Genomic DNA, 20,535 nt, shown 5'->3' on the forward strand with positions numbered 1-20,535 from the left:
TGAGTATGTGTCTGCTTTGTGTGTGTAGTGTATATGTGTATTCATGTACTTTACACATGCTTGTGATGGGTGAAGGTTAAGTACAGTACAGTGGAGTCCAGTGAGCACACTCAAGATGACAAACCAAGATCCCATGTTTAGCAGGCAATTAGCGCACATAAAAAAAACCTACAGCAACAAAAGTAATGTCCTTGGCAAAATTCTGTAGAAAAATCCACTTTGATAAAGATCAAATCCATTTGCAGACAGAAAAAAAAATGGGCAGAGGGTGGTGCTGAACTGCAGCAATGCACTCCTCCCTGAGATGAGCAGCCAAAATTTCACATAGAGAAATATGTTGTGTAACAGAATATAAGCATGGACAACACAATAACTTGGCTTATAGCAATGTTTGCATTCCTGACCAGCACTCTTCTGTTTCTTTGCATTTTTTTTTTCAAACGAAAACACTGATTAACCCTTTCACTGTTGACACAGTTGGCTATCCTGAGAAAAGTTCCAGAAAAATGGAAAGTGCATGCTTGTTAGTTCATTTGTATGTCCCTGCCTATTGAAGACAAAAGTAGAAAGAGAAAAGTATATCAGCATGCTACATTTTGACAATCAAATTTCTCAAATTTGTTTAAATAAAATGCAGCTTACATATACACACACACACTTTTGATTATAACACACTCCCATCAATTTGTTGACAATATACACATACATACAAAGACAAAGAACAGAGAGAGAGAGGGAGAGTTCCCAATACACTTCTTCCGTTCACTCACTGTCACACATCCACACACACACTTCACCACCATCCCACACCCAGGAAGATCATGAGAGTTAATGCTTCTTCATGAGGACTTTTCTGTGGTGCTGTGTGATACAGAAAGGGCATGGTATTTGGATGTACAGCATACAAGAACAAGGCACGGCGTCGTGAGTTTTATGACGTATGCTGTATGTCAACAGTTCAGTCAAGGGGTTAAAAGGAGCAGATTTCTCTTGTGGCCTGGAACTTGTGCCAAGCAGTATGCTTGTTTGTATGTGCGTGTGTCCTATGCACTAACATGCCCATACAACTGTGGGTATATATATATATATATATACATGTACAACATACCAGAAAATCCAGCCGCGATGATGATATTTTTGTGTTTAGGGTGAGAGTCAATAACTGGATTGTTGTCTGGGGTATTCTGAAACCAGATTAATCGGTTAGAAATATAGAGTTTATTCATAAAGATAAAGCGCAAAATACAAAAGTACGCCCAATTCAAATACACTGATACAATAATGCTGTATTCTTATTTTAAAATGATGTATGGATATCAATGGGTTCTGTTTTAACTTATTGGAGTATTTGATTTATGCATACACACACACATATGTGTGCACACATACACAAAATTCACCTGTCTTCATTCCCATTAAACTGTCATAACTGAGATCAAGTGTTGACATGTACATGCATGTAACTGATCATACATGCAAATAGACAAAAACAAAAGCACACAAAACCTGCTGACATTATCTATCTATGTCTATCTACCTATCTATCCAGAAACATATTTTTTGATTCAAGAAAGTCAAGATTCTGAAAATGTAATCTAAAAAATGCTTAATGTTAATCTCTCTCTCTCTCTCTGAAATATGTTTTCTTTTCAGTGTTCTTTTGAAACTGGCCAGTTTATTACCCAGCCAGATTGTCAATCATCTATAAACATTTCTCTGTGTGTTTGTTGAATTCCCATCTCACTTTCAGTTTTCTCTCTTTTTTCAATTTTTTTGTATTGTTGTTGTTGTTAGTTTTTGTCCTGTGAAAAGATGTTTTTTCTAATAAACATGCATACCGCAAGCAAAATAACTACACATTTACCTTGCAAGATAATGATAAATATTCATGTCAAGTATCATGCATACAGATAAACAAATAAGTTTTTAAAGTAAAGTACATACATGTACAAAAGTACATGCTTAAAAATCAAATGTAAATGAAGTGAAACTGATATACTAATTCAACAAAATAACTGGAAAGAAAATTATGTCTAAGGTAATTTCTTTTAAACCAAATATATCAACACCTACTCTTATTCCTCTTTGCCCAGTCCAATTCATTATTGTGAACTTCTACTTCGCCAAGCAACACTAAATTTACAAAGCACTTAAAAAAGTTTCTGTACCATATATTCACACCACACATACGTGTGAGGACATGCAGAGAAACGTGGGTGAACACACACACACATACACACACCACACACACTAATATTAGCGCATGCACACACACACACACACACTCACAGTGTAGATGCAGGCTTCCACAACACCAGGTGTGGTCCTGAGCCATGGCAGATGACTGCACACATACTGGCTGACTTTCTGACGCACCCATGAATCATCCACTTCATCCCTGTTGTCGGGGTCGATCTCTGGCCCAATGTGCAGACACACCTGAAGTTGGGATAAATGAATAAATGAAACTTTATTTATTGTAGGTACACTGATCCTTGAGTAAGGGTAGACGAAAGTCATGGCATAAAAGGATATTGAATATAAAGCATAAAATAGTAATCATACGTGGAACACAGAAAATTTCTTGATCCACAGCATTTCTTATTTTCAAATTAGTTTCAGAAATATCATAATCATTCTCTCTCTCTCTGTCTCTCTCTCTCTCTCTCTCTCACACACACACACACACATAGTGCCTATCATGTAAGTGTGTGAATGAGTCAAGTCCTACCTTGTTGCTGCAAAGGAATGGACTTGGTAACTATTGCACTGGTTTTTCAGATAAACAGACATTCATGTATTATCTGTCAAGCCATACCCTGTTTCTGGTTGTTGTTTTTTTTTCTCAAGTGGCTATCAATATATCACTCAGACTTTTGAGGCTTTAGGAATAAAGTCATCCATTTCAAGTTGGAGTTTGAGGTTGGGGTGTAACAGGGATAAGATTGAGAAGTTCACTGGGGTTTTTTTTCTTTGTTTTTAAAAATAATTTAGCCATTTTCTCAGAACTGCTGCCAACATTAATTATTTGATGACAAGTGCCACACATTTATTGAGGGGGTGAGCAAGAAAAGAAGAAAAAACAACAAAAAACAAAACAGACAGATGCATAGAGACAACAGTGGATAACAGATTAGCACTTGAACACTACTTTACATCCAGTCCTTCCCTTTTTCAGAGTCTAAACTACCAACCACTGCATGGCAACATCATATTGTAATAGCAAATACACAGACACAGGCGCATACACATACACTTAGTATGTCACCAAAAAATCTAAGACTGGGGAAAAGAAAGAGCATTGCTCTTATCAATACTTCCATATTCATTGTAACAAAACTGGGAACCACAAACTCTGTGCAATTCCAATGGTAGTCATTTACAAATCAAAGGTGTGATGATTAATATCATTGCAAAATGAAAGAGGAAGAAGAAAAAGATGCAGTCTTTTTCCCTTCTGGCATTTTTGTTGTCTGGACCAATGCGACTGTCGTATCCATAGTCATTATGTGTTAGACAGCAGATGAAACATGTCTCTGATAAAACAGCATACATTCCAGCATGCAAATATTTACACTAAACTTACCTATTGTAATGCCCAACGAAATAGCTATTCTGCTCTGCTATTCTGCTCACAGCTGTTGCCATGATGATGACTGTATCATTTTAATTATTATTATATTTATATAGTGCTGAATCTTGTGCAGAGATCAAAGCGCTTTCGCACCAGTCATTCACTAAAACTGGAAGAACTGAAAACAAGGAAAAGGCAGGCAAAGGAGGCTATTTTGGGAAAAGGTGGGTTTTCAGACCAGACTTCAAAGAGCTGAATGCGGAAACCTGACGAAGAGAAAGAGGAAGTTCATTCCAATTGCAAGGTCCAGAGACAGAGAAAAAACAGTGGCCAACAGTCAAGTGTTTGAATCTGGGTATGCGTAAACAGAGTGGATCCAAAGCCAATCGTAGAGAGTGAGATGGAGTGTAGAGGTGAAGACAGCCACAGAGATAGGAAGGGGTAGATTTGTGAATACATTTATAACATAGAGTGCTGATCTTGTACTTTATTCTGTGTGAGACAGGTAGCCAGTGAAGACGATGCAAAAGAGGAGTGATGTGCCCAGATCTTTTCTTTCTGGGGACGAGTCGGGCAGCAGAGTTTTGTATGCACTGAAGGGACTGAATGGATGAAGCAGGCAAAACAGACAATAGAGAGTTACAGTAGTGAAGGCGAGAGTGAATGAGAGAAACAAGACTAAATGTTGCGTCAGTGGACAGATATTTCCGGACAGAACTGATATGCCGCAGTTGGCAGTAGCAGGATTGACATGTCTGACTGATAAATTTTTGCATGGACAGTGTATTGTCAAGGACAATGCCGAGGTTCCTGACTGAACTGGAAAGAGGGATGAATTTACTGCCAAGTTCATTCAGCATACGAGCTGTGTTTATGGATGGTGTTATATTTTCAATGCATCTTTTGATGAGGACATATTGCAGCCCACGGGAACACACACTATACTTAACACTTCATTTCCAGTGGTTTATAAGAGAGGAAACAGATGTGAAGTGAACAGCCCTTTGTGTTCGCTGCTGTGACAGCTGTACCAGGGCTGAAAAACTGTAAATACCAATTCATGTTGAAGCTGGAAAAATGAAAAAAACAACAAAAAACCAACATAACATGGAAAAGAAAATGAGGCACAAGTACAGTCACATTTATACATATAATGTAGGAAATTCCTCTAACACTGACCATTCCATCTTTTTTTTTTTTCCCAGAGATGATAAAACAACAAACACCTAATAACATGAACATACACATAATTATACGTAACACAATATAACACTAACAGGCACACATAATGAAAAATTGTCAACTAGCACATCACTCATCCTAGGTGTCAAAAAAGAGAAATAAATATATATATATATGTATACACACACATACACATTACATAGAGTTCCCAATTATCATGTCCTTAAAAAGTAAAAAAAAAAAATATATTGAAGGTTGAACTTTCAATCTAAGGGCTCCTGGTTTGAATCTGGGTAACAGATGTGCAGACCTGCTAGTGCCTGAGCCCCCTTCATGCGTATACACATGTAGAAGATTAAATTCACACATTAAAGATCCCGTAATCCATGTCAGTGTCTGATGGAATGTGGAAACAAAAGCATACCCATGTATCTCCCCCCCCCCCCCACCCGCACCCCGCACCCCCTCCTGCACACCCCCACCATCCTACCTGAAAACAGAGTATGACTATCTCACATATATACGGATAAGACATCACTCACAAACTGTACACAAGAACATAAGCAAGCAAATTAAGTGTCTGACTGACACTGCTCACAAACTGCACAGAACACAAATAAGCATACAAAGTGTCCTCTGACACTGATCACAAACTGCACAGAGGAACATAAATAAGCATACAAGGTGTCCTCTGATCTGTGTCAACACCAGCACTGCCTACCTTGACATAGCCGGGATATTCGTCACTCGGCAAGCTGTAAATGTGATGCCCACCCTCCTCCTCACCCCCATCGATGAGACAAGGGAAGCGGTCACTGGCATGGCTTCCTTCCTTCGTCTCTTGCCAGTACATGACAGTAACACGAGTGGGCTGTGACATCAGTGACCATCATTCAGCACACCAGCAATTAAGTATCACTGTTCCACCATTAGTTTACATCACTGAAAAGAAAAAAAAAAGAAAAAAAAGAAGAAGACTGAAATAACATGTTTACCAACTGTCTACACTCTTTATCATTTTGTTAAGAAACAAAAACTTAGTGAGGCTTGAAGTAAGAATATTAAACAACACAACATGTACAGAAACTGCTGCTTATATTACTGAACCTGATTGCTGTTTGTGATCACTCTGAGCCTTTACACCAGAAACAGTTTGTGCTGGTAAGTGAAACCTGATTGAATGACACAAGAAACAAATGATGAGCGCCTAAATGGCAGCTGTCAGTCGGCTCTATCCAGGTAGGCAGCCTGTTGTGCAAATGACTCCGTGTTTGTAAAGCACTTAGAGTTTGGTCTCTGACCGAGGATAGGCGCTATATAAGTACTCGTATCTCTCTATCTCCATGTTTGTCCAGCACGCTGAAGGACCCAGGACAGACAGGTAACACTACAATGCTTCGCTAGGGCCACATGCTCTTCCCCGAGGATAGCAGCCCCAGTTTCACACACAGAACTCTGACAGTGACAAAAAAAAAAAAAAAAAAAAAAAAAAAGCGACGCAATACAGCACAACAAAACGCCACAGAACTGACTCTTACCCTGAAAGGCAAACTGACGCCAAGGGGTTTGACAAGTTTCCCGGTCCATGGTCCTGCGGCTATGACAACCTTCTTGGCGCGGTACCGGTGCTTTGTAGTCGTCACGGTGACCAGGGGCTGGCCCGGCGTGATGGCGGTGACTGGTTCCCCATCATGCAGCACTCCTCCCAACTGTCTGAACACTTTCTGCAGACACACACAACCCTCTCCACATCAGAACACAGAACACCTTCTATCGGACAACTTTCTGCAAGCACACAACCATCTTCATGTCTAACACAGCAACCTTCCAAACATCCATATCCATTTCTCACATAGCAACCTTCCCAATATCCATCTCCCAACATCCATCTCCATGTCTCACATAGCACCCAACACCAATCTCCATGTCTCACATAGCACCCCACCCAACATCCATCTCCATGTCTCACATAGCACCCCACCCAACATCCATCTCCATGTCTCACATAGCACCCAACATCCATCTCCATGTCTCACATAGCACCCCACCCAACATCCATCTCCATGTCTCACATAGCACCCAACATCCATCTCCATGTCTCACACAGCACCCAACATCCATCTCCCTGTCTCACACAGCACCCAACATCCATCTCCATGTCTCACATAGCACCCCACCCAACATCCATCTCCATGTCTCACATAGCACCCAACATCCATCTCCCTGTCTCACACAGCACCCCACCCAACATCCATCTCCATGTCTCAAATAGCACCCAACATCCATCTCCATGTCTCACATAGCACCCAACATCCATCTCCATGTCTCACATAGCACGCCACCCAACATCCATCTCCATGTCTCACACAGCACCCAACATCCATCTCCATGTCTCACATAGCACCCAACATCCATCTCCCTGTCTCACACAGCACCCCACCCAACATCCATCTCCATGTCTCCCACAGCACCCAACATCCATTAGCACCCAACATCCATCTCCATGTCTCACACAGCACCCAACATCCATCTCCATGTCTCACACAGCACCCAACATCCATCTCCATGTCTCACATAGCACCCAACATCCATCTCCCTGTCTCACACAGCACCCCACCCAACATCCATCTCCAAGTCTCACATAGTACCCAACATCCATCTCCATGTCTCACACAGCACCCAACATCCATTAGCACCCAACATCCATCTCCATGTCTTACACAGCACCCAACATCCATTAGCACCCAAAATCCATCTCCATGTCTCACACAGCACCCAATATCCATCTCCCTGTCTCACACAGCACCCAACATCCATCTCCATGTCTCACACAGCACCCAACATCCATCTCCATGTCTCACACAGCACCCAATATCCATCTCCCTGTCTCACACAGCACCCAACATCCATCTCCATGTCTCACACAGCACCCAACATCCATCTCCATGTCTCACACAGCACCCAACATCCATCTCCATGTCTCACACAGCACCCAACATCCATCTCCCTGTCTCACACAGCACCCAACATCCATCTCCCTGTCTCACACAGCACCCAACATCCATTAGCACCCAAAATCCATCTCCATGTCTCACATAGCACCCAACATCCATTAGCACCCAACATCCATCTCCATGTCTCACACAGCACCCAACATCCATCTCCATGTCTCACATAGCACCCAACATCCATCTCCATGTCTCACACAGCACCCAACATCCATCTCCATGTCTCACACAGCACCCAACATCCATCTCCATGTCTCACATAGCACCCCACCCAACATCCATCTCCATGTCTCACATAGCACCCAACATCCATCTCCATGTCTCAAACAGCACCCAACATCCATCTCCATGTCTCACACAGCACCCAACATCCATCTCCATGTCTCAAACAGCACCCAACATCCATCTCCATGTCTCACACAGCACCCAACATCCATCTCCATGTCTCACACAGCACCCAACATCCATCTCCATGTCTCAAACAGCACCCAACATCCATCTCCATGTCTCACTTAGCACTCATTATCCATCTCCATGTCCTATTCAGCAGCCTTCCAAACTCTCAGAACACTTTGTGAACAATATCAAGAGGCTTTTAGGATCTTAGATCATTGGTGAACATGTCTCCTTATTTTCTCGGCAAACAGTGACAGATGATTCATAACATTTTGTTTATATTTCTTTCAAGCCAAGAAACATGGTAGTACATAAACATCTCTGAATTTTTTTTAGTGACAAAAATCTTTTTAATTTCTTGCAATAATATTACTGGAAGTCAAGAAGAAGAAGAAGAAGAAAGAAAACCAGCAAGAAACATGGAAATACATACAGACCTTTTTTTTTTAACAGGAAAAACAACAACAACAACCGAACTCACTGATGAAAGTTCACGTGTTTAAAGACCTTACCTGAAAAGCAGCCAAAGCTTTATCCGCCAGAAGAACGCCGCCTCTAGGGTCCAGAACGGCCGCCATGCGCGGAGAGTACTGCAGCATGGGATAGCGCTGGACCAGCTGACTGGAAGAGATCTCCTCAAACTCCATTCCGTGATGACTCATGGCTGACGAGATGGCGGTCAGGAACTTGCCGTTTTGGTGACCCAGGTTCAGTACTCCACACTGCCTGGGTTGGGGAAAGTGCAAATTCAACCCTATGTGGGGGAGTGGGTGGGGGTGCGGTGGGGTGTGTATGTGTGTGTGTGTGTGTGTGTGTGTGTGTGTTAATGTGTGTGTGTGTGTGTGTGTTATGTGTGTGTGTTGGTGTGTGTGTGTGTGCATTTTGTGTGTGTGTTGATATGTGTGTGTGTGTGCATTTTGTGTGTGTGCATTTTGTGTGTGTGTTTGTATGTCTCTGTATGTGTGTGTGTGTGTGTGTGTGTGTGTGTGTGTGTGTGTGTGTGTGTGTGTAAACACGGTGGTACATAAACATGGTAGTATGTATGCATATCATGTATGTGTGAGCACTGACAGTAACATATTACACACACAGTCGGTGACATGTACATATAATGTGAACAGTTGCTCAAACACGTGTCCCTTCTGGTCTCCCCTCCCACCTACCCTACCCCCACCAACCCAACACACACCTGCTTGTGCATGTACAGATAAAACCCTGCACTGCGCATGCACGCACGCACACACAAACACTCTCACACACACACACACACACACACACACACACACTGACAACAGAATCAGACCAAATACATGGGCTCATTCCACAACCATACATGACCAACAGATTTATTATGCTCTACTGTGCACATGCATACACTAACATGTACACTTCCACACAAACACACATCTCCACACACTCATACACACACATGCATATTGACATGTGCACACAAATGCATGCACATACAGAGAGAGAGAGATATGCAGACACACGCCTGCACACACACAAGCATCCACAAACTAGCACACACACACACACACACTTAGCATACACACACACACTAACATACACAGACATTGATTGATTGAAACACACACACAGACATTAACATAACATTAAAACACACACACACTAACATATACACACATTAAAACACAGACACACACACACAGACACACACACACACACACTCACACACACCACAAACACACACACACACACATACACACAAACACACACTTTTCATTACTTGAAGAGCTGCACAGCAGCCTCTTTGGCCAATGTGTGCCAGAGAGGGAAGGCATCTAGCATCATGCGTGAATAGAAGTCCTGCTCATAGGCATAGCGAATTATGCGGGTCTGGCCGTGCGAGCTGCCTCGACTGTGAGGCAGAGGAAACTGGCAGCACACAGAAAGAAAGAAGAAGAAAAAAAACGTAGTAAAAGAGAGAAAAAAACAGTAGTAAAAACAACACTACAGAAAAACTGATAAAGGAAGACTAACTGGAAATACAAAATCGTTATTAAAGAAATTAAGATAAAAATAAAAAACCAAGAAAAAAAAAAAAGAAAAAGAAAAAGAAATGGTAACAGGGTGAAGAAAAAAGGCATAACAGCAAATGGAAGTGTGTTCTACCTATCACAAGAAGACAATTAACATATAAAACGGCATGGCTTGCATTTTGCATTTATTGACAGGTTCAGTTTTTCACCTTCTGCCAGTTTTTCACATTATGTACTATGGAGCTGCCTTCTACTCCTGCTCCAACGATTCAAACACTCGACTGTTGGCCGCCGTTCTTTCTCGGTCTCTGGACCTTGCAATTGGAATGAACTTCCTCTTTCACTTCGTCAAGTCTCCACACTCAGCTCTTTCAAGTCTGGCCTTAAAACGCGCCTCTTCCCAAAATAGCCTCCCTTCCCTGCCTCTTCCTTGTCTTCAGTTTCTCCAGTTTTAGAGTTATGCATGCGTGTGAATGACTGGTGCGAAAGCGCTTTGATTTGTCTCTGCACAAGATTCAGCGCTATATAAATACCATTATTATTATTATTTGATACATATGTACATATATATTTCTCTCTCTCTCTCTCTCTCTCTCTAAGCTGATGAGAACTGCTGGAGCATGACTTTTCATACGGGACCTTGGTCTATGTATGAATAAAAACATCATGAGTCTTGAGTCCTTGGTTTGAACTGATGACCGAAAACATTTCTGGGGAGGAGTTAACAATGGCTGATGACAGGTGCTGGAACAGACTCTGCAGCATGTTGTAGTGTTCTTTCTTGTCTAGTGTTTGGCAGCATCAAGGAACATGGTCCTGCTGCTTTGGTTTTGCTCTGGACAAATATAAATACCCAAAGGAGAAAATGGTTTGGTTATGACTGGTGGGTGCAATAGCTGAGTGGTTAAAGCACTCAGTACGGCCACTCCTCTCTTCTCCTCTACACAGACCCCTCGGATGTCCAGTGGGTGTCTGAATGACCCAACCTTTAGCTTCCGTCGTCAGAATTGTGGTATTCTTTGTCAACATTCATGTCTTCAGTATAAGAGCCTTCCGCTTGCAATATTTTGATGATAGTAATTGGGGTGAAACGCTGTTAACGTCGTCTCTTTCGCCGCTCGTATGGAAAGAGTTAAAGCGCTGGACTTTTAATCTGAGGATCCTGGGTCTGAATTTTGGTAACAGCACCTGGTAGGTAGGGTGGAGATTTTTCCAATCAGCCAGCTCAACAGATGAGCAGACCTACAAGTGCCTGAACCCCCTTTGTGTGAATACGCATGCAGAAGATCAAATACACATATTAAAGATCCTGAAATCCATGTCAGCTTTTGGTGGGTTATGGAAACAAGAACATACCCAGCATGCACCCCCCCGAAAACAGAGTATAGCTGCCTACATGGTGAGGTAAATGTACAAAACATTCATACACATAAACTGTTACATGTCTGTCTTAGTGTGTATGTGTGCATGCCTGAAATCTGATTGAATGACACAGGAAATGAATGATGAGCGCCCAATGTCAGCCGTCAGTCCGCTTTACCCAGGTGGGCAGCCTGTTGTGCAAATACGACCCTGACTTTCTAAAGTGCCAAGAGCTTGGTCTCTGACCGCGGATAGTCGCTATATAAGTATCCATATCATTCATTCATTTATTATACCTGTTCCAACAGCAGAGTTTTCTGTCCATGTTTGGCCAAAGTGTAGGCTGAGGAGCTGCCTTCAATTCCCGCTCCAATGACAATGGCGTCAAACACTTGTGTAGTCATTCTGTCTTATGTCTCCAATCTGTTGACAGAGTACAAACGTATTATATCATATACTGAGATACACTCAGGTGCGTGATGATGAATTCATAATTTTTTTGGTACAGTTATGTTTAGGTGTGAAAACATTGCCGTCACTTATTGCCTGCCTTCACACAGACACATTCTCATTTCAGTTATCTCATCGGTCAAGTTGGCTGGCCAGCATTGTTCTTCACCTTATATATATTAAATTTTCTTTGTGAAACTTGACTTCATGTATGTGGTCCGGCCCCTCACACACATCCAAATTTTTGTGCCCCACTTTAAAAAAAAAAAGGCATAAAAACGAACATTATTGGGTTTACAGAGACAAAAAACAAAACATCAATCCTACACCAAGTTTTATACTGAATATGAACAACCAAATTATGACATGTTCCTGAATAAAAATGCAAAGAGAAGTATAGCCCCTGACAAAACCCTTAACGCAAAAGTATGCGAAGAACTGAGTAATACTACATCGGAATAAAGTCTCTGCAAAGGAGCTGTAGGCATTGCCCTTTATTTTGACAACACCCTAAACCCCAAAGTATGTGAAGAATTGAATAATTCTACACCAGGAGGAGCTAATGAGGAGTCCACTCATTGACTGTATTTAAACACAATAGAAAACTCAGAAAAGCAGCTGTTTGAACTATTGAGATTAAAAGATTTTTTTTTTCAAGTCCAGTAAAGTCTCAATTTTTTGGTGACTTAAAATTTCCAGTTTTGCAAAGAAATAGAGCATGGAATGGGGTGAATTAAATGATCAGTTTGCTGAATGTTAAAGAGATGATTTCCTTTGTCAGAAAGACAGACAACTCACAAGACACAGGAAACAGCAAAGACCGACTGTGGATGGATTGTTTTAGTTAATGATGACAAATTAGTATCAGACATGACACATACAGACTCCCTAAGGAAGAGTGACCATAGCATTCAGTATCTGAAAGACAGTATCTATCTATTATGTGTCAAGAGTTTTGACTTTGCAGAAAAGAAAATATATTTGACCAAACAAACATATAGTCCACAATATATAATTTTATATTGGGGTTGCATGGAGATGTGCATTCAATCAGTTTGAAAGCTAACAGAAATTCAAAACCTTTATGGTTGAAAAAGAAAGTGATAATAAGTGTGAAAAAGAAACACAAATTCTACTTCCATGCCACAAACTGTATGACAGGTTTTTTGCAAACTGAACAAGGACAAGAATATATACAAAACATCAGCAACTTCAAAACAGATGAAAAAGCATGGATTAGCAAATATAAAATATAAGAAAATGAGAAACAAAATAACAAATCAATAATAAAATAAAATAAAAAGATACAGCAAGCCTATGACAAGTACATAACAAAGAACTGTAAGACTGACCCATAGTACTTCTGGAAATATGACCAAGAAAGAACACAGCGCAATGTATGTACATTGGGGTATTACAGAAAGACAATTAATGATGGTTTTGCCACTTCTGATTAGGAAAAAAGGCTGAGCCCTTAAATATATAAGTTCTTTGCTGGTGTCTTCACCAATGAGATACTTCCAATTTGCTGCTGACAGAGCTGGCTCTGTGCCTAACGGTGTGTCAGATCCTGGGATATCTGGGTAACTCCACGATACAGCTGTTGAAAAAAAAAAGGCTGAAGGAAGTTGATACCTCCAAAGCCCATGTAGGGACCAGGTGAATTACCACCAAGAATATAAAAGCTTTAGCAAGAGAACTGTCATTCCTGATGTCCTTGTTGTGCAATAAGTGGTTGGTATCCAGAGTTGTACCAAAGTACTGGGGAAAAGGCTGATGTTCCAGCAACTTTTATGAAGGGGATATATATATATAGATATGAGCCAGGCAGTTACCAACCAGTCAGTTGAACTTGCATGGCATGAAAGATTTTAGAATTATTTGTAACAGATGCCATTATTTCTCACGTGATTATGAATAATTTGTAGGATAAGTGTCAACATATGGCTTTTGAAGCAAAAGGTTTCTTGACACACGGCTTTTGCGGATGATGAAGATGACTAAAATGACGATAACGATAATTCATTAACTTTTTTTTTCCAAGGTAAAATTAAAGCTTTTGACAGAGTACAACACAAAGACTGTTGTGGATATTACTAGCTTATTGTATAGTCGGTACAGCCCACACAATGGACAATGAAAGTCACTGAAAAGGAAGAACCTGCATGAAAGCCGGGTTGGAGTTAGTGATGAGTATTCAGTCCTCGGAGGCTGACGTCCGTAGTGGAACCATATCATATCAATATCATCAAGGCGTGCAGGCCTGACAAGGCCTTCTGCCCGCTTGAAGTGGGGAAGAAAAAGAGAGTCCCCACATATGACTGGTGCATTTTTCAACATTGAGTGTGCAATGCTTGAAAAATCAAGAAATATCTCGATGAGTTTTGTATTTAAAATCACGCAAGGGGAGTATCCTAGAACCAATAATATTGTTTACTAACTGTATATAAACGACCTTCAGACTGTGCAGAATCATAATGAAAGGTTTTTGCCGATAATACCAAAACATAAGCTCATAATATGTAAGACGTGTACCAGTAAAATTTTGCAACAGGATTCAACAAACTCCAAGCTTGGATACTGAGATACTGCATCAGTAAGTGGGATCTGTATTTTGATGCTGACAAAATTCAAGTGGTGAATGTTGTTGAAAAAACAACAACAAAACATACACCATGCAACTAAACCGTTCAGTGGACTTCGACCCAGTTTCTAACAAACTATGCTGCGAAACAAACTACGAGATTAGTTTAAAAGCTGTAAAGCTTACTTTGTCCATATTCTGACTACCGTGACTTCGCGACTACTGACATGACACTGCCGTGAACGTTCAGTTCTAATTGGAGGAGTGCCGGCCTACCGATCGCTGTATGGTTCTCGAATCTTACTTCAGAACTGAGGGATGATGGAGCGTCAGGCTTGTGTCGGCCTACAAAAAGAACGGCACACTTTCTTGTGCATTGCGCTAGTGCTGTACGTACTTTCTAAACGTCACGCCCGGCCCGTGACATGCCGAAATTTATCCCCTGAATAGTTTATACCCCGGGGTTAAACCAGCCTGGGCCATGCCATACCCCTCCTGGCCGGAATATACCCCTCAGTTGTGTACACTTCACTCAACCAGCCAGTTTGTACAAATATTTTGTCAATGATGATTGTACTGTATAAGTGATGGGAAGTTTATATCATTATAGCGCCTCCCAACGCCGCCAAGGACTGCCGGAGCAAGTTCACAAAGAAGACCAAAAACATAATAACAAAAGAACAATAATATGATACGGTGTATAACACAAAAACTTGCTAACAAACATGTACAAAAGCTACTGAGAAAAAAAAAATCAACATACACTGTCCAACAATTTCAAACAGAGTGCAATGAACTGAAATCTCAAGTACTATGAAGCCATAACGTCAGTATGACACATACACACACACGCGGCGCGCGCGCGCGCGCACACACACACACACACACACACACACACACACACACACACACACACACACACGTCACACACACACACACACACACACACACACACACACACACACACACATGAGCGAGGCGCGCGTGCGCTCACACACACACACACTGACACCGACACACACACACACACACACACACACACACACACACACACACACACACACACACACACCGACACGAGGTCACGCACACACACACGCGCGCGCGTGTTTGTTGCAAATACGAGTTCCGCATAAACTAATCGTTTTTCTTTTGTTTGAAATCAGAATAATAGCCGTTAAGTCTGCCGAAAATTGGATAGGTCACTTTCGTCTATTTTTTCCTTTATTTGTCATGATGGGGATCATAACTTGATGCTTTTTTGGATTGAGGACAAGCGTATTCCGCCGGTCTTCCGGCTGAACATTCAGTTACTGCTCAGTTACACCAGAAGGTAATTTATTTCTGTCCAAAACTGTCTAATTCAGAACCGTTAAATCATCATACCCTGCACTTTGTGTGTGTGTGTGTGTGTGTGTGTGTGTGTGTGTGTGTGTGTGTGTGTGTGTGTGTGTGTGTGTGTGTGCCAGTGTGTGTGTGTGTGTGTGTGTGTGTGTGTGTGTGTGTGTGTTAGCACGCGCTCGTGTGATATTGATGTACCTTTTCTTCTTTTCTCTTCAAGTTTTTCTGTTTCTTTTCAGTCTTGCTTTTTTACTTTTGACTTGAGTGGACGGAAACCTCTGTCTTCAATACCCGTTTGTTCTTTCTTGTTCGTCTCGATCTTTCCTTTCTTCTTTCTTTCTTTCTTTTTCTTTCCCTCAGTAGTACATTTTTTACATCATAAAATCATCATCTCAAGTTTTTGTCTATCCTTTCACTCTTATTCATTGCAGCATAAAAAAAACCCGGGACTATCAAATGATAATTCCACGCCCAAAATAAGACATTCAAATACTCAATACCATAACTGAACATTCAGAAAGCACAAATATGTTCCAGATAACAATGGATATTTAAACAAATAACTTTTGCAAATTTAACAAACTTACTTATAACTAATAACGTTTTTCTGCTTCGTTTGAACATTTTTTTAATTGACTGAAAACCGACTTTGGAGATTTATATTTTTAGGCACATACATCTTTTCCCCGGCAGTTTCGCCCATTTTGAATAGAAGCTAATGGTAGGGTAAATGTTGTTCTAAAAAATCCATCGCAGTTCCCCTAGTCATCAGTCTAAGGTTGTAATCTGGGCAGTATTTACACCCTTCACTGATATATCAATGTATTTATTTTTTTTAAAGAAAAAAAAAAGGTGGGGAGTGGGGGTGGGGTATAGAATGGCCAAGAGGGTATACACTGGCTTAGGCCAAACTGTACCCGGGCATACAGTGGCCTAGGTGTTAAGTACGGTACACTTGGAGCCACAACCAAGTGCTAAAAGAAAGAAATTGCGGCACGCGTGGTCAGTCGTGCCGTGGTGAGCACTGCCCAAGGAGCACCCACACTACCAGAAGTTCCAGTAAAGTTCCTCTCTGCAGAAGGGAAAAAAAGTCTGGCTACGAACAGCTGTAACATCCAAAGCATGGAAACGTGGGGTGCTGATCAGTGGAGCCGAAGATCGATTGAGAATGCAAAGTTTACCGGGCCTACATTAAGAGGGGAACAAGGAAACACCCGGAAATTATCAGCAAGAGCGGCATGAAACCTGACATAGCACTCCACTCCAAGGCAACCGGCGATACAAGCGAATCTGATTGAGCTCACTGTGCCATACGAAAGCAGAATGGAGGAAGCCCACATCTACGTACAAGACCGAATGCGACTGAGTCTATCCAGCAGCCTGAGAGAATCTGGCTTCCAAGCCAAAGTCCTCGCCGCCATAGAGAATGGTGCAAGAGGGTTTGTCAGCGCATCTAGTCCCTACAGCCTCGAGTCATGAAACAGCTGTCGATTTCCGGCAGAGAGAGGACACGGGCTCTCAAGGCAATGGCAGAAGCAGCAGAAGAGAGTTTCAGCTGGATCTGGTCGAAGAGGAATGAAAGTAAACTTCATAAGGATTAAGTTTCCGTACTTAACCTAGGTGTACGATGACTCAGTGGTTAAAATGTCTGCCAGAAAGATTGGCGACCACCCTGGAGGCGCGGGTTCGAACCTGCTGAAGACCAGATTGGAAACACACACACACACACACACACACACACACACACAGGGGGAAAAAAAAACAACGGCATTACAAGGACATTCAGGAGGGGGGGGGCGCAGGGGGGGGGGGAGGCGTACCCCACTCTTTGTCACTTTGAAGTGGAATGCATGAAACTCCGTAAAATTGTCTCGTTCCAAATACCAGTACACACAACTGAGAGTATATACACTCCAATGCATATGTTTGGACACTATGACACGCCCGAGTGACTTTTTCTTCTTCATATTCTTTCTTTCTTCTTTTCTCTCTCTCCCTGGGTTGGTGGGGTGGGGTTTTCAACACGAGAAAGGAAGTGTTTAATTCCAACCATGGAAAAAATACAAGTGGGAACTGATGTTTGCCACGGTTTTCAGTTATTGCAGGGTTTGGGTTTTTTTTTCTTCCGAAACGACGACGTGTGTCAGACATGAACTCACACACTGACGAACACACATTCACCGGCTGTGACACACGTGCGCGCGCGCGGCGCGTCATGCACTGTTCGGGGCACTGACGTACTCACCCATACTCACACACATTTCACGCCTGTGTGGTTTTGAAGTATGATGTTTTCACCGTCTTCATGACACAACTGAACCCGCAGCATTCACCACACGGCCTGTCTTCGGCCTCTTCGACACTTTAGATTATCTCAGTCTCAACTAAGTCTTGCTTTCTCTATCCTTCTCAACATTTTAAGTTCAGTCTCAGTCCTCACACACACACACACACACAGGCACACACACACATAGTCGCTCACTTTCACTGCCGGAGCTGATGCACACCGACTTGCAAACCAGCTTTCTCTTACGGTGAAACTGATAGGGTCGATGCGGTCACACTCTCTCCGGCCGTCCCTCCCCCATCTTCTCTGTCATCAGTACGGTACAAACACAAACAGCTTCCCAACCGCACAAACCCTATACCCACACGCACTTCCTGATTAAAGTTATGGTGATGATCATAAAGCGATATGACATGCACAGCCATAAAACAAAGACATCATGTCAGTACGACTCACCCAGTTTTAAAACTGACCTGGCTGGGGCACTGATGTTACTGAGGTTCAAGTCATCGTTAAGCACTCACTTACACAAATGTGCACATGTCAGTTTACACACACACACACACACGCCGTCAGAGCCTGAGGGACTTTCGCACAGTGAAAGCCGTGTACACTACACTGACGAACGCGTATGCTCTCTGTCTCTCTCTCTCTCTCTGTTTACAGGCTTGTGGTCTAACATTAGATTCTTTGAGTCCTCCTCTCTCTCTCTCTCACTCACACACAAACGATACATGCGCACGCATACGCACACTCACTGACTGGATGACTGACTCACTTTCCACTGAAAACCTGGGGAAGGTCAAAGTCACAGTTAAGCACTGATCGACGGACATACACAGATATAAAAATATGTGCAAACAGCAGTCCACACACACACACACACACACACACACACACACACACATCCTGAAAAACACACACATGCACACTGGTTGCGAAATCATACAACCCCCCCCCCTCCCATTTCCGCTTTTCTATGCACTCATTCTCCCCCCTCCCCCACCCCCCTCCAACTTCACCTCCTCCTCCATTTCCTTCCCAACCCCAAAACATCTTTTTTTTTTCTTTTTCTTTTTCTTTCTTTTTTTTTTTTACCCCAAAACATCTCATCATTCCTAATTAAAACGCTAAAAAAAAAAAGAGAGTTAATATTTAACTGTTATACATGCACAGACGAAGCAAACACATCAGCACTCACCTCTCACAGCAAGCGGGAAGCTCAGTTTGTGAACTGACGATTAACTGAGTGGGACATCTAACTGTGAGGTCTTCGGTCAGATAAGCATGTGTTGACACAGCAGCCTAAATTTATGCATGTTCTTTAAAAACCAGTACATGGCTTATCTCAGTTCACGGTACACTTTACTTAACACGAGTGATCTAGCAATTTTTGTTTCCACTGATGTGTTTTCAGTGTCGTATTTCAGTGACCGTTTAATGCCAGGTTGTATTAACCAATGTTACTCTGACATTTTTGTCGGTGACATTATAGTACTTCACTGCAAGGCAACGAAACAAGCGTTTGTTTATAAATGAGTGGTTATGTATGTCAGTAGCGGTGTTGTTTTTTTTTTTTTTTTTTTTTTTTTTCAGTTGTTTGTCAATGGCAGTGTTTGTTGTTGCTTTTGTTTGTTTGCCAGGTTTTGTTGTTGTCAGTGGCGGTGTTTGTCAGTAGAGGACAGCGTCATTCATCAGACGTGCTGGGCTGACATTAAACGTGTGAAAATGCGAACAATTAAAAGAAGAAGAAGTTTGTCAGTGGCGGTGTTTGTCAGTGCAGGTGGTGTTTGTCAATGGCGGTTATTAGTCAGTGGCTGTCTTTGTCAGTCACGGTGACGGTGTTTGTCAGTTGTTTGTCAGTGGTGGTGTTTGTCTGTGGCTGTTTGTCAGTGGTGGTGTTTGTCAGTGGTGGTGTTTGTCAGTGGTGGTGTTTATCAGTGGTGGTGTTTGTCTGTGGCTGTTTGTCAGTGGTGGTGTTTGTCAATGGCTATTTGTCAGTGGTGGTGTTTGTCTGTGGCTGTTTGTCAGTGGTGGTGTTTATCAGTGGTGGTGTTTGTCAGTGGTGGTGTTTGTCAGTGGTGGTGTTTGTCAGTGGCTGTTTGTCAGTGGTGGTGTTTATCAGTGGTGGTGTTTGTCAATGGCTGTTTGTCAGTGGTGGTGTTTATCAGTGGTGGTGTTTGTCAGTGGCTGTTTGTCAGTGGTGGTGTTTGTCAATGGCTGTTTGTCAGTGGTGGTGTTTATCAGTGGTGGTGTTTGTCAATGGCTGTTTGTCAGTTGTGGTGTTTATCAGTGGTGGTGTTTGTCAGTGGCTGTTTGTCAGTGGTGGTGTTTATCAGTGGTGGTGT

The 20,535-nt window shown here is 42.1% G+C and overlaps 1 protein-coding gene across 9 annotated transcripts in view; it reads right to left on the bottom strand.

Annotated features, from left to right (window-relative positions):
- The window catches only part of LOC143288487 (peroxisomal sarcosine oxidase-like), a 24,562-nt gene extending 5,081 nt beyond the window's left edge, over nucleotides 1–19,481 (bottom strand). The window contains exons 1-8 of one of the 9 annotated variants that reach the window (XM_076597047.1): nucleotides 19,389–19,481; nucleotides 11,822–11,948; nucleotides 9,911–10,059; nucleotides 8,673–8,886; nucleotides 6,295–6,480; nucleotides 5,478–5,627; nucleotides 2,290–2,439; nucleotides 1,109–1,184 (exon numbers count right to left, since the gene is read on the bottom strand). In XM_076597047.1, coding sequence (XP_076453162.1) covers nucleotides 1,109–1,184; nucleotides 2,290–2,439; nucleotides 5,478–5,627; nucleotides 6,295–6,480; nucleotides 8,673–8,886; nucleotides 9,911–10,059; nucleotides 11,822–11,929 — 1,033 coding nt within the window. In that variant the 5' untranslated portion in view covers nucleotides 11,930–11,948; nucleotides 19,389–19,481. Of the gene's footprint in view, nucleotides 1–1,108; nucleotides 1,185–2,289; nucleotides 2,440–5,477; nucleotides 5,628–6,294; nucleotides 6,481–8,672; nucleotides 8,887–9,910; nucleotides 10,060–11,821; nucleotides 11,949–14,745; nucleotides 14,891–18,145; nucleotides 18,340–18,382; nucleotides 18,528–18,643; nucleotides 18,891–18,965; nucleotides 19,057–19,388 lie in introns of those variants that run through there. The other 8 variants (XM_076597049.1, XM_076597044.1, XM_076597042.1 and 5 more) reach the window with 8 other exon arrangements.
- Between the last annotated feature and the right edge of the window lie 1,054 nt (nucleotides 19,482–20,535).

This window comes from Babylonia areolata, chromosome 12 (genome assembly GCF_041734735.1).
Source record: "Babylonia areolata isolate BAREFJ2019XMU chromosome 12, ASM4173473v1, whole genome shotgun sequence".
In the NCBI taxonomy this organism is placed as follows: Eukaryota; Metazoa; Mollusca; class Gastropoda; order Neogastropoda; family Buccinidae; genus Babylonia; species Babylonia areolata.